This window comes from Lithobates pipiens, unplaced genomic scaffold (genome assembly GCF_037356315.1).
Source record: "Lithobates pipiens isolate NorthernLeopardFrog02 unplaced genomic scaffold, aLitPip1_a1.2 Scaffold_25, whole genome shotgun sequence".
In the NCBI taxonomy this organism is placed as follows: Eukaryota; Metazoa; Chordata; class Amphibia; order Anura; family Ranidae; genus Lithobates; species Lithobates pipiens.
In genome coordinates, this window is record NW_027507787.1 from 33,181,666 (window position 1) to 33,200,761 (window position 19,096).

Genomic DNA, 19,096 nt, shown 5'->3' on the forward strand with positions numbered 1-19,096 from the left:
GGGTCCCATTGGGGAGATCTCGCTTTGCTTCCGGTCCCATAGCCAAAACAGGAAGAGAGAGGAAATCCCTCCAAAGTGATGGAATTCTGGAGTGTCACTAGAACTAGTGTCCCCATTGGAAGATTTCGCCTCTCTTACTGTTCAGGTGTCAACCCAAAATTTGTTATTTTCTTTCACTCTCTCTTCAAATGGTAAAGGTAAACGGGACAAATGGAGATTACTGGTGGAATTGTATATCGTGTTTTTTTTTTTTACATCACTTTGACGTTATCTTGTAATTGGTTGGTGGTTTTGTGTTTGTCCAAGTAGTTTGTTTCTTTTGTTGGCAAGTTATGAACAGCTGAATCATTACATTAGCTACATTGTCTTCCATTCTGTCATTTTTAACAACCTAAGGACCGCAAGATGTTGTACCCAAACAAAATTTGACGTCCTATTTTTCCCACAAATCGAGCTTTCTTTTGGTTGTACGTATGTGATCACCTCTGCGTTTTATATTTTTTGCGCTATTAACACAAAAGACCAATAAAAAAAAAAAAAAAAAAAAAAAAATGTTTTTGTTTTACTTTCTGCTATAATACATATCCAAAAAAAAATATTAACCACTTCCCACCCGGCCAATGCATATATACGGCCGGGTGGGAGCCGTCTACTCCTGATAGGACGTTCAGGAACGTCATTCAGGAGTAGCGGGATCGCGCGCGCGCGTGCCCGCGCAGCGGCACGATCCCGATGTGCTCGTGTCACCCGGACACGGCACATCTCAGATCGGCAGGAGGGCTCTGTGATTGGCCCTCCTGATCACATGACGGCCGTGTCCAATCACGGCCGTCATGTGATGTAAACAAACAGCCGGTTGCTAGGCAATCGGCTCTCCTCTCCTCACACGGAAGTCACCGCTGAGGAGAGGAGAGCAGAACGCTGCAGCCGGCTGATGATCAGTGAGTATGGGCTGCTTTTTACAGCTTTTTACTCACTGATCATCAGTGTAGTGTAAACACACAACACACCACACAGTACAAACACAGTCCCCACATATGTCCCCAAAACACACATGTCCCCAAAACATACATGTCCCCAAATAATAAAAACACATGTCCCTAATAATAAAAACATGTCCCCCACATATGTCCCACTAAAATCACATGTCCCAATGATTATCTGCACACATATGTACGTGATCACCTGCACACATATGTACATGATCATTTGCGTACATATGTCCGTGATCACACAAACCAATTATTATACACTTAACGGAATTTTTTTTACCAAAAACATGTAGCAGAATACATTTTGGCTTAAATTTATGACAAAATTTGATTTTATTGGATTTCTTTTCAAATAGAAAAAAGAAAATATTGTTTTTTTTTCCAAATTTCCGCTTTTTTTGCGCTTATATCGCAAAAAAAAAAACGGAGTCGTGAATAAATAACACCAAAATAAAGCTCTATTTGTGCGAACAAAATGATAACAATTTCATTTGGGTACAGTGTAGCATGACCGCGCAATTGTCACTGAAAGCGCTAGAGCGCTGAAAGCTGAAAATTGGGCTGGGAAGGAAGGGGGTGAAAGTGCCCTGTATTGTAGTGGTTAAAAAATGAATTCATCAGTTTAGGCCGATATGTATTCTACATATTTCTGGTAAAAAAAATTGCAATAGGCGTATATTGATTGGTTTGCGCACAAGTTATAGCGTCTACAAAATAGGGGATAGATTTTATGGCATTTTTATTATTCTTTTTTTTATTAGTAATATTGGCAAGCAGCGATTTTTAGCGGTATTGCTGTGGACAGATTGGACACTTTTGACACTTTTTTTAGGACCACTGACCTCTATACAGCAATCAGCGCTATAAAAATGCACCGATTACTGTATAAATGACACTGACAGGAAAGGGGTTAACACTATTGGTGATCAAGGGGTTAAATGCATTCCCTGGGAGGTGTTTCTAACTGTGAGGGGAGGGGACTGACTGGAGGATGAGAGAGATCGCTGTTCCTGATCACTAGGAACAGACGATCACTCTTTACTCCCCTGTCAGAATGGGATTTTTTTATTTTTTACATGAATGGACAGGCATTGTTCTGGCTCTCTGTGGAGCAATTGGGGGGGGGGCGCGATCACATCGCGGTCTCGCGCATTGGCTCCCCCACCGTGCAGTGCATGCCTGCTATATCTCTTAAAAGAGCCAACATATAGCTACGGCAATTTGCCAGAATAAGCCGACCCGCCACAGTATAATGACGACGGCTTGTCGGCAAGTGGTTAAGTAATATAAATTTGCTTCTGTTGAAAGCAGCAGCTGTATTTGTTTATCTTGGTTTTTTATCTGCCTGGTAACCTGATTATACCGTATTTGTTGTCAGAACCTTCTTGTGCCCAGGGCTGTAGGTAAAGTAACTATCCTTGGAAACACTGGCGAAAGCTAAAATAGCTGTTTTAAAGTGGAAGTAAACCCATGGATTTAAACAGTTAAAAAATAAAATAAAATGCATGCCGGGAATGCCAACTGCACATTGGCTGTGCTCTCAGCCAAACTATCAAACCATCCAATGGCTGGTGTCATAACGAATCACATGTGCAGCACAATAGCAGTTGAAGATTAAACGGAGGCAAAGATGGCAGCTTCCTTGGCTGAAAACGATAGGGGAGTTTACTTCCACTTTAATATGTAGGTGTGTGTAAACTGTAGGCAGGTTTAACCACTTCCATGCCGACCTATTCTGGCACTTCTCTCCTACATGTAAAATCATATTTTCTTTGATAGAAAGTTACTTTAGAACCCCCAAACATATATATATATATATATATATATAAATGTGTGTGTGTGTGTTTTTTTCCGCAGAGACTCTAGGGAATAAAATGGCTATCATTGCAACTTTTTACGTCGCACGGTATTTGTGCAGGAATTTTTCAATGAATGAAAAACGATAAAGCTAGCCAATTTTTTGAGCGATTAAGCAGCTGAACTGCGGCTATGATTGTTCTTATGGTGAACAGAATCACCGGCTGAGAAAGTTGCTATCTGAAAGATACCTGTAGCTGTAGGCATCATTCAGATATCCCCACAAAGTCCAGGACGTCATTTGACGTCCTTGAGCTGGAAGTGGTTAAAGAGACAGTCCTCCACAGTCAGCATACAATAGGTCCTGTATTCACATTGCAGACTTTTTAACCCTTCTTTTTATTTTTTTTAAAACATGTCTTCCCCTGGTAAAAAGCTCTGCCTCATTCTCATGACCATATGATCTTATACATTTATATGCATTGTAGGACATTTCCAAATGCATTTATATTCATTTTAGATTGTAAGCTCTGAGCAGGGCCCTCTGATTCCTCCTGTATTGAATTGTTTTGCTTCTGTACTGTCTGCCCTCACCTTGTAAAGCGATGTGCAAACTGCTGGCGCTATATAAACCTGTATAATAATAATAATAATAATAATAATAATAATGTAGTGATTGTAAATGCTATAATTGACACTTTAAAATTTCTTGCATTCAGATGCAATTCGCTTAACTGCCTTCAGAAAAAAAAAAACATTCTGCGCATCCAGGGGAAGATTAGAGAACTGTTTAAATGCAGGAGAACTAGATCTAGGAAGTATAAAGTTTGCTGTACTTCTCTGTTCATTTTCCTATGTGTGTTCAATATAAAAAATGCAGTAGGCCCATGTGATTGAGGGATGTCCACTGGTAGGTAAAAATTGATATAATGCTGTAAAATGTTATTCTCTGTAGATCTGGTTTATCCTGACCTGCAATGCGATGTAGGACAGAAAATAAATTGAGCTCTTTATATGTTTTTATTTAGGTAAGACTTGTGTTTTTTACTGCAAAATTCTATGCTGATTTTATTTTCAATGTATGACCGTCATATGAAGTATTTGAGGAGCACCTGTAGAATGTCAGCACCACTTCGAAGCACCTTCCAGATTTCGGGTTCGCTCTCTAGAACCTGCAGTTCCATCCTAAATATTTAAGTAGAACAAAAGGCAAAACTTTTGTCTCTTTGACAATTTGGAGAACGTTTTCATCACTTTCTTTTCCATAGCGAAAACGGGAAGTGAGAGGAAATCCCTCCAAAGAGAGCGAATCCCTGGTAGTCATCAGAACTAGTGTCCCATTTGGATGACTTCCCCTCTTAGACCCCTTTCACACTGGTGCGCCCATAGCGTTTTACCGTCGGATTTGCAGTGCCGCTTTTACCCCCCCCCCCCCCGCTAGCGGCCGAGAAAGGGTTAAAACCACTCGCAATACGCCACAATATCGGCATTTTGCCGGCGGTGATGCAGCGCTGCCCCATTGATTTCAATGGGGAGCAGCGGCGGAGGAGCGGTAAACGCACCACTCCTTCACCGCTCCAAAGAAGCTGCTGGCAGGACTTTTCCCTGACGTCCTGCCAGCGCAACACTCCAGCCCTCGGGCTTTCACATTGGAATGAATGGAGCAGCAGTTTGAGGGCGGATTGGAGGCGCTATTTCTAACGCTATAGCGCCTGCAAAACGCCCTCGGTGTGAAAGGGGTCTTGGTGTTGGGGAAAACCCAATATTTAGGATTTTGGATCATGGTAAACATGACAGATAGTGAGGGGGTGAGTCTCCCAAATGCGGTCATAGATGGGAATTATAATACCTTTTCAGGTTTTTATAGCCATCTACTCTGTCCAACACATACAAGAAAAGTTTTGGCTTTGGCCATATTTTAAGCATATCTGAATAAATTAGCAGGTCCTGTTCTCCGATTCCTTGCAAATCCTAATTGCAGCAATAACTCAGGGAGTACCAGAAAGGTTGTGTATTCACACTTCATTTACCCTTTTACTGGCAACAACCTAGACATTACATCTGTGACAGCGGGGGAGGGTAAACACACTCCCAGCTGTCGCAGCTGTCCCTTTTAGGGAGATTCACCCTCTTTATTTGTTGTGTTTCCTGTTCTCAGTGAAAGTAAAGGAAAATCCCAAATTTTGCATTCTAATCCTAACCAGAGATTCCCTCACTTTGCAGGGATGTTCTCTCACTTCCTGTTTTGTCTATGGGACAGGAAGTGAGGGTAAATACCCCAAATGGGACACAGATGGCAAAAAAGAAAACTGATAAGGGTTATAATTCTCCCTTGCTCTATCTAAAATGAAAAAAATAAAATTGCCTTTTAATTCTACTTTAAAAGAAAAGCTAAAGATTAATTGAGTTTCTTCTGAAGCAAACCTATGCTTAAAATCTAGAATTTGGCTTTCTCACAGGGATTCTTAAAGCGGGAGTAAACCCTGATGGGGGTTACTTCTTTGTCTCCCTGCAAAGGTAAAGCATAATGGGCTACTATGCATCTCATAGTAGCCCATTATGTGTCACCTACCTGACACAGGAGTCAGCGATGTCACAGCTGTCCCCTGTAATACGGAACGTCCATCTTCTTCCGGGTATCGCTGCTCCGGCCACTCACAGTGCTGGAGCAGCAATGACGTCACTCCCGCACATGCGCACGGGAGCCGCCACTAACTGTATATCGCCGTTGGCAGCGGCATGCTGCTAACGGTGATAGTGTGCCGCTGTCTACGGTTCATGAGCTGTAGACAGCGGTGACTGTCTTTTAGCAAATATCTCCTAAACTAGGGGTCTCAAACTGGCGGCCCTCCAGCTGTTGCTAAACTACAAGTCCCATGATGCATTGCAAGGCTGACAGTTACAAGCCTGACTCCCACAGGCAGAGGCATGATGGGACTTGTAGTTTTGCAACAGCTGGAGGGGCGCCAGATTGAGACCCCTGTCCTAAACCATGTAGGTTTAGGAGATATTTCTTGGACCTACAGGTAAGCCTTAATCTAGGCTTGCCTGTAGGTCAAAGTGGTTTGTAAGTGTTTACAACCACTTTAAGCCCGGTATATTGCGACAAGGCAGTTGAAAATATAGTTCAGCACTGCCACACATGTACCTGTGGCTAGGCACTTGCCATTCTTCTAGCCTAATTTTAAAGTGATTGTAAAGTCTTGTTTTTTTTATTTTTTTTTCCTATAAAAAAAACATGTTATACTTACCTGCTCTGTTGCAGCGGATTTGCACAGAGCAGCCCGGATCCTCCACTTCTTGGGTCCTTCTTTGGCGCTCCTGGCCCCTCCCATCTTTTGAGCCGGGTCACAGCTCCCTGTGTCCATTTAGACACGAGCCCCGCCCCTCTCTCTCCAGATTGACTAGTTTACATTGACAGCAGAGGCAGCCACTGCTGTGTCTCAGCCAATCAGGAGGGAGAATCTCGGATGGCTGAGATTTGACAGAGAGGGACCTCAGGTAAGTGTTAGGCCTCTTTCACACAGTGCGGATCAATAATGATCCGCCCCGTGAAGATCCGCTCGCTCAGCGGGGATCGCTCCGTTGTCCCCGCTGAGCTGGCTGCGGACAGGGCGGTCTCCGAACACTGCGCAGGGACTGCCCTGTCAGATCTCCACTCTCCTCTATGGGGATCGGACGAGCACGGACCGTGTGTCCGTGTACGTCCGATCCGCTCTGCAGACGGATAGAAAAATAGGATTTTCCTCCGTCTGCAGAATCGGACTGCTGCGGAGGCGGACGAAATCGGGTGTCTGCGGATGTGCATCCGCAGACACCCGCTATCCCATAGGGATGAATGTATGTCCGTATTGCATCCGCAAACGGATGGATGAAATACGGACATACCATCCGCATGTGTGAAAGGGGCCTTAGGGGGCTGCTGCACACAGAAGGCTTTTTATCTTCTATGTATAGAATGCATCCCTTTAAAATTATTAGGACTTGGGTGGAACATACTTTTAATGATAACACCGATTTGCGGTGCCAGTGCTAAGAACAGAAGAAGCTGCCTAGTGATGGCTTGCACCAGTATGGTGGCTGGATAGAATGGACCTAGGAAAAACAGCAGCTGCAGACGCTTAATTTGTTTTTTAAATACACAAACGACGTGTCATATTGTCTGATGGAAAGTATTGTCTAAGCCTCATTCCCCTCTAATGAATATCAGTAGAATCTTTATTTTGTTAGTCTCACTGTCATTTGATAGTTGGAATACATTTATAATGATTCTCTGTCTTTAAGTTATTCCCTCAGAATCCCTCCACTGATAGAAAGCAAGGTCAAGAAACAATGAAGAAATGGTTTGTTGAATGCTCTGGGTTCACATCCAGAGCTGCATAATTCACGGGGTAGTAATTAGTGATGGACGAACGTTTCGCCCGGCGGTCGTTTCGCGGCGAATTTCCGACTTTCGCCGTCCGCGGGTTCGAACGCCTTTTTCCGTCGTTCGCCCCGGCGGACTTACGTGTTTAATGTATACAAGAACTTTAACCTTTCGTGACACGTTTATCATGTGTTACAGGACAACCAATTGAGACATGACAGCTCATGGACACTTGGACATTCCCCCTAACCTATAAATACACCCGATCCGGTGGCCATTTTACATTCTTTCTTCTGTCACTGTAGGGAAAGGATCCTGTGTGGAGTAGGGACAGAGAAAACGCTAGCTATTTGGTACACAAAAGTTCTTTTCAGGACTGGTATAGGTGTTAGGTCAGCAGCCTGAGTTTCTTTTGTCAGTTTAGATAAAGGGACAGAGCGCTGTATGCTGCTATTTTAGGGACAGCTCAGCCAGATTAGTCTTTCTTCATCATCATCATCATCATCATCATTAGCTGTTACTATCAGGTCCACAAAAGAGCTGTTCCAGCTAATCGTTCCAGCCTACTCTTTTTTGCCAATTTGTATAGGGACAGGCAGGAAGCAGTGTGTCAGGCAGTGAGGATAATTTTAAAGACTTGCTGTTACTATTAGTTCCACAAAGGTTCTTTTCAGGACTGGTATCAGTGGTACGGTAATAGGCTTGTACACGTATAATATTCTTTCTTCCAAATATAGAAAGAATATTATACTTGACTGCTGCCCTTCTGCTGCAGTCTGCTAATCATTCACAACTCACTTGTTCCACAAAGCTCTTTATCAGGACTGGTAACTTGGTCTGTCTAGGGTGCTACGGTACATAGGCTTGGGTGCGGTACAGTCTGCTGTTCTGTAAGGACCGCTATCGGTCCACAATACATAGGGTTGCCGTGCACTACTGCTGACCGCTGCCCTATACTGCAGCAGTCCTTCAGCGGTATAGGGACTGACGCACAGTCTGCTAAACACTAATACACAACCTGCTTGGTCCACAAAAGTTCTTATAAGGACTGGTAACTTGGTATAGGGTGCTACGGTACATAGGCCTGAGTGCGTTACAGTCTGCTGTTCTGTAAGGACCGCTATCGGTCCACAATACATAGGGTTGACGTGCACTACTGCTGACCGCTGCCCTATACTGCAGCAGTCCTTCAGCGGTATAGGGACTGACGCACAGTCTGCTAAACACTAATACACAACCTGCTTGGTCCACAAAAGTTCTTATAAGGACTGGTAACTTGGTATAGGGTGCTACGGTACATAGGCCTGAGTGCAGTACAGTCTGCTGTTCTGTAAGGACCGCTATCGGTCCACAATACATAGGGTTGCCGTGCACTACTGCTGACCGCTGCCCTATACTGCAGCAGTCCTTCATTGGTATAGGGACTGACGTACAGTCTGCTAATCACTAACACACAACCTGCTTGGTCCACAAAAGTTCTTATAAGGACTGGTAACTTGGTATAGGGTGCTACGGTACATAGGCCTGAGTGCGTTACAGTCTGCTGTTCTGTAAGGACCGCTATCGGTCCACAATACATAGGGTTGCCGTGCACTACTGCTGACCGCTGCCCTATACTGCAGCAGTCCTTCAGCGGTATAGGGACTGACGCACAGTCTGCTAAACACTAACACACAACCTGCTTGGTCCACAAAAGTTTTTATAAGGACTGGTAACTTGGTATAGGGTGCTACGGTACATAGGCCTGAGTGCAGTACAGTCTGCTGTTCTGTAAGGACCGCTATCGGTCCACAATACATAGGGTTGACGTGCACTACTGCTGACCGCTGCCCTATACTGCAGCAGTCCTTCAGCGGTATAGGGACTAAGAGTTTTGTCACAGGGTGATTTAAAAAATGACAGGCAGAGGAAGAGGCAGGCCCTTCCGCAGGGGTGGTAGGGGTAGGGCAGGAGCAACAGCCTTGAGCCAAAGTGGGAAGTTGCAGAAGGTGCGTTCAATTACTTTAAAGGACGCACCAGACTTGGTTGAGTGGCTCACTCAGCCTTATTCTTCTGCACCCTCCTCATCCTCTCGATCTGCACCCTCTTCTTCACTCTCTGCTATGTGCACCCCCAAAGACACTACCACCAACAACACCACCACCACCACATACCTTCCGCTTGAGTGCAAATGGGGGCCTTCATGCTCCAGTGTTTTAATAGGGACCCCCGTATAAAAAGCATGAGGGTCAAGGACCAGTACTGGGTGGCAACGTACTTAGATCCCCGGTACAAACACAAAATGGCGGAAATGTTACCGCCGTCGCAGAGGGCTGTCAGAATGCAGCACTTCCAGGCCTTGCTTCGAGAAATGCTGCATTCTGCTTTTGCGTGCGCTGGCAGAGGAGCAATTCCCACTCCCAGAGAAGGATTTGCGGGTACCAATCCAACAGCGCCTGCAAGAAGAGGCCGGTTTGAAGATGTGTTGGTGACTTCGGATATGAGGTCATTCTTTCAGCCGACCCATCGACAGGTGTCATCCGGATCCAGCATCAGGGAACGCCTAGACCGTCAGGTGTCCGACTACATTGGGTTAACGGCCGATGTGGACGCTCTGAGGAGTGATGAACCCCTAGACTACTGGGTGGGCAGGCTTGACCTCTGGCCAGAGCTTGCCCAATTTGCAATCGAACTGTTGGCTTGCCCCTCATCCAGTGTCCTGTCCGAAAGGACGTTCAGCGCAGCAGGGGGGATTGTGACCGATAAGCGTACTCGCCTAGCTCACGACAGTGTTAACTACCTCACATTTCTAAAAATGAATGAGGCATGGATCTCGGAGGAATTCAACACATGTGATCAGTAGACCATGTATATGTCTATAAACAATTTTTGGAATCAAGCACACAGACCTTCTTAATTCATTTGGCTCACTTCCCTGACCCAAAAAAGCACACCGTACTATATGCCCCTACCCTCCTCTTTGAAGAGGTTGAGCGGTGTCATATTTCTACTGGGGCTGCTTATTATGAGGGGTTCCCACCATCCCTGTGCTGTGCTGACTTCCTCCTGGGTGTTCTTATTATGAGGGGCTCCCACCATCCCTGTGCTGTGCTGACTTCCTCCTGGGGGTTCTTATTATGAGGGGATCACACCATCCCTGTGCTGTGCTGACTTCCTCCTGGGGCTGCTTACGGTGCTGCTGTCAGCGCTGTATGTCACGGAGCTGCTGTCAGCGCTGTATGTCACGGAGCTGCTGTCAGCGCTGTATGTCACGGAGCTGCTGTCAGCGCTGTATGTCACGGAGCTGCTGTCAGCGCTGTATGTCACGGTGCTGCTGTCAGCGCTGTATGTCACGGAGCTGCTGTCAGCGCTGTATGTCACGGAGCTGCTGTCAGTGCTGTATGTCACGGAGCTGCTGTCAGCGCTGTATGTCACGGAGCTGCTGTCAGCGCTGTATGTCACGGAGCTGCTGTCAGCGCTGTATGTCACGGTGCTGCTGTCAGCGCTGTATGTCACGGAGCTGCTGTCAGCGCTGTATGTCACGGAGCTGCTGTCAGTGCTGTATGTCACGGAGCTGCTGTCAGCGCTGTATGTCACGGAGCTGCTGTCAGCGCTGTATGTCACGGAGCTGCTGTCAGCGCTGTATGTCACGGTGCTGCTGTCAGCGCTGTATGTCACGGAGCTGCTGTCAGCGCTGTATGTCACGGAGCTGCTGTCAGCGCTGTATGTCACGGAGCTGCTGTCAGCGCTGTATGTCACGGAGCTGCTGTCAGCGCTGTATGTCACGGAGCTGCTGTCAGCGCTGTATGTCACGGTGCTGATGTCAGTGCTCTGTATTACGGTGCTGCTGTCAGTGCTCTGTATCTCCTGCACCCTCTTGTTTGCCTACCCTGGTCCCTGACCTTCCCTCTCCTCCATTGCCTTCATTAGCTCCATAGTCCTGAATTGTCAGAACAATTTCCCAAATAAAAAAAAAATGCTTGTAGTTATCGATCCCAAATTCACCTCATACATGTATTATGCTATTGTCCAGGTGGTGGGACTACGTGCTACCCCCTAATAATTACCCCGTGGCCGCAAATTCGACCTAAAGGTTTGCGAAATTCGCCTCCCATTGAAGTCAATGGAGCCCGCGGCGAACGGTCGTTTTCGCGAACGTTTGTGGCCGTTCGCGTTTCGCGTTCGCGAAACGTCCCGTCGGAAGTTCGTCCATCACTAGTAGTAATGCTTTGACACATGGTTTCACTCAGAATTCACAGGGGAAGAAGAAAAAAGGAAATAGCTGTGGTAGATCACAAGAATTGCAGAAATAAAAAATGCTTGCAAACTCTTAGATGGTTAGTTATTTTTGATGATTTTCTTTTCTCTTTTTTTTTTTGTGTTTTGATTATGGAAGCAGCATGATCATTATTATGCTAAATATTATCTTTTTACTGGAACACTTGTGTCTTTTAGTTGAAATTAGAAATTATTTGAATATAGCTCTGGCATTTGCAATGACCAGTTTTAATCAAAGGAAACAAATGCTTCTTGAGTTTAGTGAATGTGCATGGATGCATAATTAAAAAATAAATGTTGAAATAAAAATTGTTCTCGCATGAAAGAACACCAGTGTCTTAACCTGTTCACTACCACGGTGAGGGGGCACTAACTCAACCAAAAAAAGTTTTTTTTATTTTTCATTTGTTTTATGCTTTTTTTTTTTTTTTTTTTATTCTTACCAGGTGATTTAGCTAGTAAGTCTCTCTTGATTTTTCAACAGAAGTTATCCTGCAGATATAGCAGTTAAAGCGGGAGTTCTGCCGTTTTTTGTTTTTAAAAGTCAGCAGCTACAAATACTGCAGCTGCTGACTTTTAAAATAAGGACACTTACCCGCCCAGCGTGCCCGCGTTGTCTGCACCCGAAGCCGATCTCTCGGGTGCTGCCTCCGCTATCTTCGGTATGGGAATCAGGAAGTGAAGCCTTGCGGCTTCACTTCCCGGTTCCCTACTGCGCATGCACGAGTCGCCCTGCACAATAAGGATGGTCCCTTCTGTCTCTGGGATCCGTGTGTTTCCCAGCAGACAGTGGGGGGCCCGCAGGAAGTGGCATAAATCTGTGCCCGGAAGTGGGTGCAGATACCTGTTTCCAATGACCGGAAGTTCCACTTTAGGGTGGAGCTCCGCTTTAAAAAGATGAGACAAACCATTTACCACTGACGGGATGCTTGCAATGGTCAGCTTTTAGTTATGAAAAACTTTATTCCAAAAGGAACCAAGCTGTTTTTTGTAACTGCTTAGAAAGTGTTAGCTAGAGTTTGTCTTCAATGTATTGGTGTGTCTAAATGTGCTAGTGCATCTAATACTCCCCACACGCTGACAATGCTACTCTCCAAAGGTGTCTCTGTTGATCCTCCATCAAGAGTGCAGGCACTTTAAAGTGGAAGTAAACTCCCCTATCGTTTTCAGCCAAGGAAGCTGCTGTCTTTGCCTCTGTTTTAATCTTTAACTGCTATGGTGCTGCACATGTGATTCGTTATGACACCAGCCATTGGATGGTTTGATAGTTTGGCTGAGAGTACAGCCAATGTGCAGTTAGCATTCCCGGCATGCCTTTTTTTTTTTTAAACTGTTTAAATCCATGGGTGTACTTCCACTTTAAGGCCCCATTCACACCTGAGAATAGTGTTTTCAGGCAGAAAACTGCGATTTTACAGCGTTTTCGCTGCGGTTTTTACCGTGATTTTGCAATGTTTTTGCCGTGATTTTGTGCAGGGCAAAAGGTCACCAATGTAAAAAAGAAAACCGCCCAAATCTGCCCGATTCGAGCGACAAAAAAGGGTCCAGAACTTGTTTTAGCTTCAGGCGACGTGGAGTGGAGATGTGAACCATCTCCATTGAGAATAATAGATTTTTCCCCTCCAGCGTTTTGTAGCTTCAGGCTTCAAGCTACAAAACGCTCAGGTGTGAATGGGGCCTAAGGCCTATTTCACACTGACACCAGCTTCCATAAGAACAGTGTGAACAGCAAGCTTTTGCAAAGCATTCAGTCACTTTCTCTAAGCCTTTAAAGTGCACTTCAGCTCTTGTTTGAAAAGTTTATACACCGCTCCTAATGGGACTGCTGATTATTTTAAACCAGTGGTTTGCAGGCTTCGACGGGCTTTCAGTAAGCTTCAAGTAGTGCTGAAACCTGCTAGCAGCCTGTTTAAAGTGAATCATCACTCCCATTAGGATCTGTGTTAAACATTTACAAACTGAAGCTGAATGCTACCTTAAAGTGAAGTAAACTCCCATGTATGATGTTTACCTATAAATAAGCCTATAATAAGGTTTACCTATAGGTACAGTAAATATCTCCTAAACATGCACCTTTTAGGAGATATTTACTTTAGATGCAGCCGGAGACATCACCGGTGCATGCGCTTTTGAAAGAACGGCATACCCGTTCTGTTCCTTCACAGCTGTGCCATAAACGGCAAATCCAGAACACGTGTTGGAGTGATGTCATTGCTGGCTCGGCCATTCATATTGTCGTAGCGCACGAATCTGGAAAGAAGATCGGGTGAAGATGTAAGTGTCTTCAGTGGTGACAGCGTGCTGCTGGAAGGCTTGGTTATCTGAGAAGTCTGTCATAATCTGCTAGTATGTGATGCTTACTAGCATACTATGACTTAAATTGCATGGCGACCCAATATTTGATGCGGTTTACTAATGCCTTAAACTAAGCTTTGCTGAAAGCTCTGCAAATGTGTAAAAGCTTGCAGTTTGCTCTGCTCTTATACAAGCTGAAGCGTATGTAAAACATGCCTAATACAGGTGTGTTGGAGCCGGTTCACACAGGGAGGACTTGTCAGGCGACTTAGCCGCGTGACAAGTCGTGTCCCGTTCTGTACTATGGAACCGTTCTACTAGGAGTGACTCAAGTCGCTCCGACTTAGAAAAAGGTTTCCTGTATTACTTTTGGGGCGACTTCAGGTGACTTGCATTGACTTCTATACAGAAGTCGTTTTGCAAGTCGCCGCTGAAGCTGTGTGCAAGTCGCCTGAGGCAGTCGCGCTGCAAGTTGTGCTGCCTCAGTGTGAACGGCTCTCACTGGCAAGATCACCAGGTGAAAACAGAAGGGGGAAAAAAGCCAAAAAAATAAAACTAATACAGCCACCACATCTAATGATTGGTAGGCTGCAATACATTACATTTTTGGTTTTGGGTTAATACTGCTGTAAAATGTTATCTTTTTTTTTTAATCACATGCCACATACTTTTCTAAGCAGTTTAGCCATTTATATTTGTGAAACTTTTATAGTCCCCTTCTTTTTTTTTTTTTTTCTTTTCTTTTCTTGAATGATGTAGGTCAAGGGCGGCTTCCCATTGTGCTTTGAGCAAACCGCAGCTAACCTGTGGGTTTTATGTGGGTTAGCTGTGCTTTCCTACAGACTTCTATGATATCCTGTGGTTTTGGTGTAGTTTCAGAAAGATGCAGCATGCAGGAGTTTTGGCACACTTTTTCTGAAACCACACCAAAACCGCAGGAACTCAAGGAAGTCTATGGGAACGCGCAGGTAACCCACATGAAAACCGCGGGTTAGCTGCACTTTAGAAAGTTTGCAGCAGGGCAGCGTCAAGATACCCTAAAACTTCTTGAGATTCGTATCATTGCCTTTGTCCCTGTTCGAACAATGTCTCTTCAATTCTTTACTTGATAACTAACACCGGTCGTCAAAGCAGTTAGTAAATGCAAATGCAAAGCTGCAAAAATGAGACTCCGCCTTCAAAATCTGCCCCTCACTCTTTGTTAAAAGACAAAATCAAAAAGTTTTTTTTTTTTTGTAATAGAGATTTCCCTCTCCCATCTTGATCGAATAACAAGACATGAGGGGAGATTATTACAATGGGAGAATAACGGTAAATACCTGATCTAGGATAATTTGCTCACTCTACACAGAACAAGAAAAAGTACCGAATGATAAAATAGGCTGTTTCGTAACTATAATTAAAAAAAAAAAAAGCCATGATTGAGTATTTTTGAGTTAAAATTATTATGTAAAGACCCGTGTGTTCAGATTAAATGTAAGATGTGAAAGTCTGTTGAAACTCCAAAGTGGTTGCTTTGTTAAAGAGGAAGTAATCCCTGATGGGTTTGATTCCCTGCAAAGGTACAGCATAATGGACTACTATGCATCGCATAGTAGTCCATTATGTGTCACTTACCTGACACAGGAGCCAGCGAAGTCGCCGCTGTCCCCTGTAGTCCGGAGCCTCCATCTTCTCGGTGGGTCTTGCTGCTCCGCCGCTGTCATTCGGCGAAGCCACGATGACGTCACTCCCGCGCATGCGCACGGAGCCGCCACTCGCGGCATATCGCCGTGTGAAGAGCTGCTGATTTCCATCATCCAATCATATATACAAGCAATTTTTTTTTTTTTATATGTTCCTTGCACTTGATTGGGTATGGTTTACAAAGTGAAGCTTCACCGCAGTTACTAAGCTCTGGGGAAAATTAATGCAACTGCACTTGCAAAGTGCTCAGTCTACTTGCCTTTACTATATCAACCACTCTGCCTTTTCTTTTTGTAATATACTCATTGATATACATTATGATCCTAACTGCCTGTTTCCACATTTGCTTGTGTAGGCATGTGGCCAGAGGCCCAGTAAAGTGCTGACATAATGGCTTTGAATACATTTCAGGGACCAGATTATCAATGGTATTAAGAAGTAACAGCTATAGGTTAGGTCCGTTGTATAGTATCTCCATAAAAGTATCTCTTGGCTCCTTAATGTGGGATTTATTTTCCTTGCCATATGATATTCCTAAACAATATGAAACACATTTTTGTGAGTGTATATGTATTTCAGACAGTAATGGCTATATATTATTAAAAGGTTGTTATTTTTTAATAGAACTCCCTTAACCACCTGCCATCCACACTATAGCCGAAAAACGGCTACAACACAGACTTAATTTGCCGGGATGGCGTCCCTGGACGCCCTCCGTGCTGGAGCTGCCTATGCGCCCCCTGCAGGGCGTGTGCGGAGCGCTCTGTGATCAGCGAGTCTGAGAACTTGCCTGATCACAGATAGGAGTAAGGGGTTGATCAGCCAGTGACGGCTTATCATGTGATGTAAACAAAGCTGGTAATCAGCTGATAGCGTGAGGAGGAAAAAAAAGCTGATCACCGGCAGCTGCGTGAGGGACGATCAGTCCCGGTCGTGAAGGTGCCACCCATCAGTGCCCACAGTGTCACCTCACAGTGCCACCTATCAGTGCCCACAGTGCCGCCTATAAATGAATCGGTAAGTCATTACCAGTGCTGCCTTTCAATACCACCTACCAGGGGGTTTAAGTGCCCAGTAAGCAAGTGGTTAAATGGCAAATATTTGCTTGCACCACATTTTTCAACCTTCTATGTAAGGCTGTGAGTTGGCAGCCCCATTGAAAGCAATAGGAGGCTTCTGGTTCTTGCAGCTAATCACAGCCACTCTCATGTAATTGCTTATGCAGTCATCGACCCCGTATGCAGGCAGCCAGTGTCCAGGGCCCATCAGTGGCATGCGATTGCTGTGTGTGATTACATGCAAGTGGCCGAGGTTAGTTGTGAGTCGGCTGATTCTCTTGCTTTCTGTGAGGCTGCCTCTCATAGCTAGTTGCAGGAACCCCCCCCACCCCCTCGCTGGGGTTCTTGCATCTAATCAGAGGCAAGGCGCATGCACCCTACCAGGATGTGTCTGCTCACGTAGCTTCATGGCAGGATTAAAAGTTTGTGAAAACTGCAAATTTGAAATGATTTAAAACTGTCATGAGATTTTGATTTTGCATACCAATACTGTAATTATGTAAATATAAATGTTAGCCTACACACAGGTCACTCTGCTTAACTTTTGGCATGTAGTTCATGATAGAATAGCAAGAATGAGTACACAAAGTTGAATAATATGCTCTTGGCAATTGAATAATCTATTGTCCGACATGCTGGCAGAATAGTTGCATCTCTTGTCATTGTTGGAAATAGATGTATTTTGAAGTCTTAAAAGAACACTTTTTTTTTTCATTTTAGAAATTAGTAATTTTGTGCCATCCATGTCCCATTGGGAAGATGAACCTTCACTTCCTGTTTCATAGCCAAAACAGGAAGTGAGAGAAAATGCTTGCAAATTAAAGGGAATCCCTTTGGGCCCCTCAGGCCACCAGAACTATATTCCCATTGTAAGATTTCAATCTCCATTACTTTTCTGGGGATAGCCCAAAATTTTATTTTATTTTTTTCCTTTTACTTACACTTTTTAATGATAAGAATATGCGGGACAAAAATAGAGGGTGAATCTCCCGAACAGGGGCACAGACAACAATAAAAACCCAATAGGTGTTCTCATTACTCTCCACTCTATCCAAAACTAAAAATAAAAAGTTTGACTTTGGTTAATACTTTAAGACTTACTTGCTTTTTTTTTAATTAAATGCCTCTTTTCTATCTCAACAGAAACTTCTTCTCTAAAAAATCGAAAGATCTAAAATCACCTGGACTAAGTGCTCCCGGCTGGAAGTTGTTTGGTAAAGTTCCTCCTAGAGAGAATGTTCAGAAAGACAGTAAATTAATTCAGCAGGTTGGTAAACTTTAATTTTGGTTCTATTTACTTATTTTCTGTAGTAAGACCCTGTCATTTTACTTCCTAAAAACTGTAATGCATTTCTCCCAGAAACTAAAATCAATGCTAATGCTAAACATTCCAACTATTCCAACATTCACTCAAATTGTCTGGAATCATAAATGTCTTTAATTTGTATATTAAACTATAACCTATACTTTTTCTACAGTTATCGTTTATAAAGGGAAATATATTTGCCACTTGTGCAGACCCGGGAAAATTGCAGCCCCAGGGCCATATCCAGCCCTATGGCTGCCTCTGTCCAGCTCAGGGTGCCTTCAGTGTCAGCATGCCTCTCTGAGCCTGCCATCTTCTTCACCAAGGAAGCTGACAGGCTTAGAGGCATGCTGACCAATGCCCTTGTGAAGAGCTACAAGAACTGGAAGTAGAGAGACAGGCGCTGATCAGTACAGCAGGAAAGCTCTGATGTGAGAACCTCACGTGAGCACTGCAGTCACATGCATTGTACACAGTTGTTGCTAGACCCCATTGAGCTCAGTGAGCTAATTTGACAAGCGGTGACACTTGTCAAACTCTGTGCCCAGAGTTCAAAATGCCAGAGCCACAAAGTAGAGCATCGTGGCCGCGACATGTGTATAACCCATTTGGCTGTTATTTTACAGTTCAGGTAGGTGGCCGGGGCTGGTAATGTATAACCACGGCTCAGCTGCTAGCCGTCTGGAAGAAACCTATTTTAGTAGCAGTTTTACCTATTTGTTTTCTATATGTTTACGTTCTCTTGTCCAAAATTGATATTGAGCAGAATTAAAGTGGTATTAAAACCATTATGATTATACTTTTTTTTTTTTTTTGGCTTTTTTAACTTTTTCTTTTTTTTTTTTTGGAGCTGGTGATCTGGCCATTAACACATCTCCCGTATTAGAGTGCCCCCATACTAGATGAAGGAGCACAGGGGGCACCTTTTGGACAGCAGCATTATTAATTTGGGGGGAGGCGAGTATTAGATGTACTAGCACATTTAGATCCAATAAAAACTGAAACTCAACTCCCAGCGCACACTTTATAAGCAGTTACAGGAAACGTTTCTTTTTTTACTTTTGGAATAAAGGTTGTACATAAAAGCTCATCGTTGTAAGCACACCTGTCAGTAAATGGTTTATTTCAACCCTGTAACTGATACATATGCAGGGCAGCTTATTCTGTTGAAAAACAGAGTTGCTGGCTTCACCAGGTAAAAATGAAATCCAGCCTATAAAAGAAAACTAATGCAGCTATCACATCTAAGAATTGGTTAACCGCAATATTATAAATATTTGTTTTTGGGTTTAGGTTTGGCTCTCCACAACAGTACCAGTTTCTTGATACCTTGGCAAAA

The 19,096-nt window shown here is 44.2% G+C and overlaps 1 protein-coding gene across 2 annotated transcripts in view; it reads left to right on the forward strand.

Annotated features, from left to right (window-relative positions):
* The window catches only part of TBC1D12 (TBC1 domain family member 12), a 215,808-nt gene that overhangs the window by 69,451 nt on the left and 127,261 nt on the right, over positions 1–19,096 (forward strand). For both annotated transcript variants that reach the window (XM_077454226.1, XM_077454227.1), the window contains exon 2: positions 17,595–17,718. In XM_077454226.1, the coding sequence (XP_077310352.1) occupies positions 17,595–17,718 (124 nt within the window). The remainder of the gene's footprint in view (positions 1–17,594; positions 17,719–19,096) is intronic.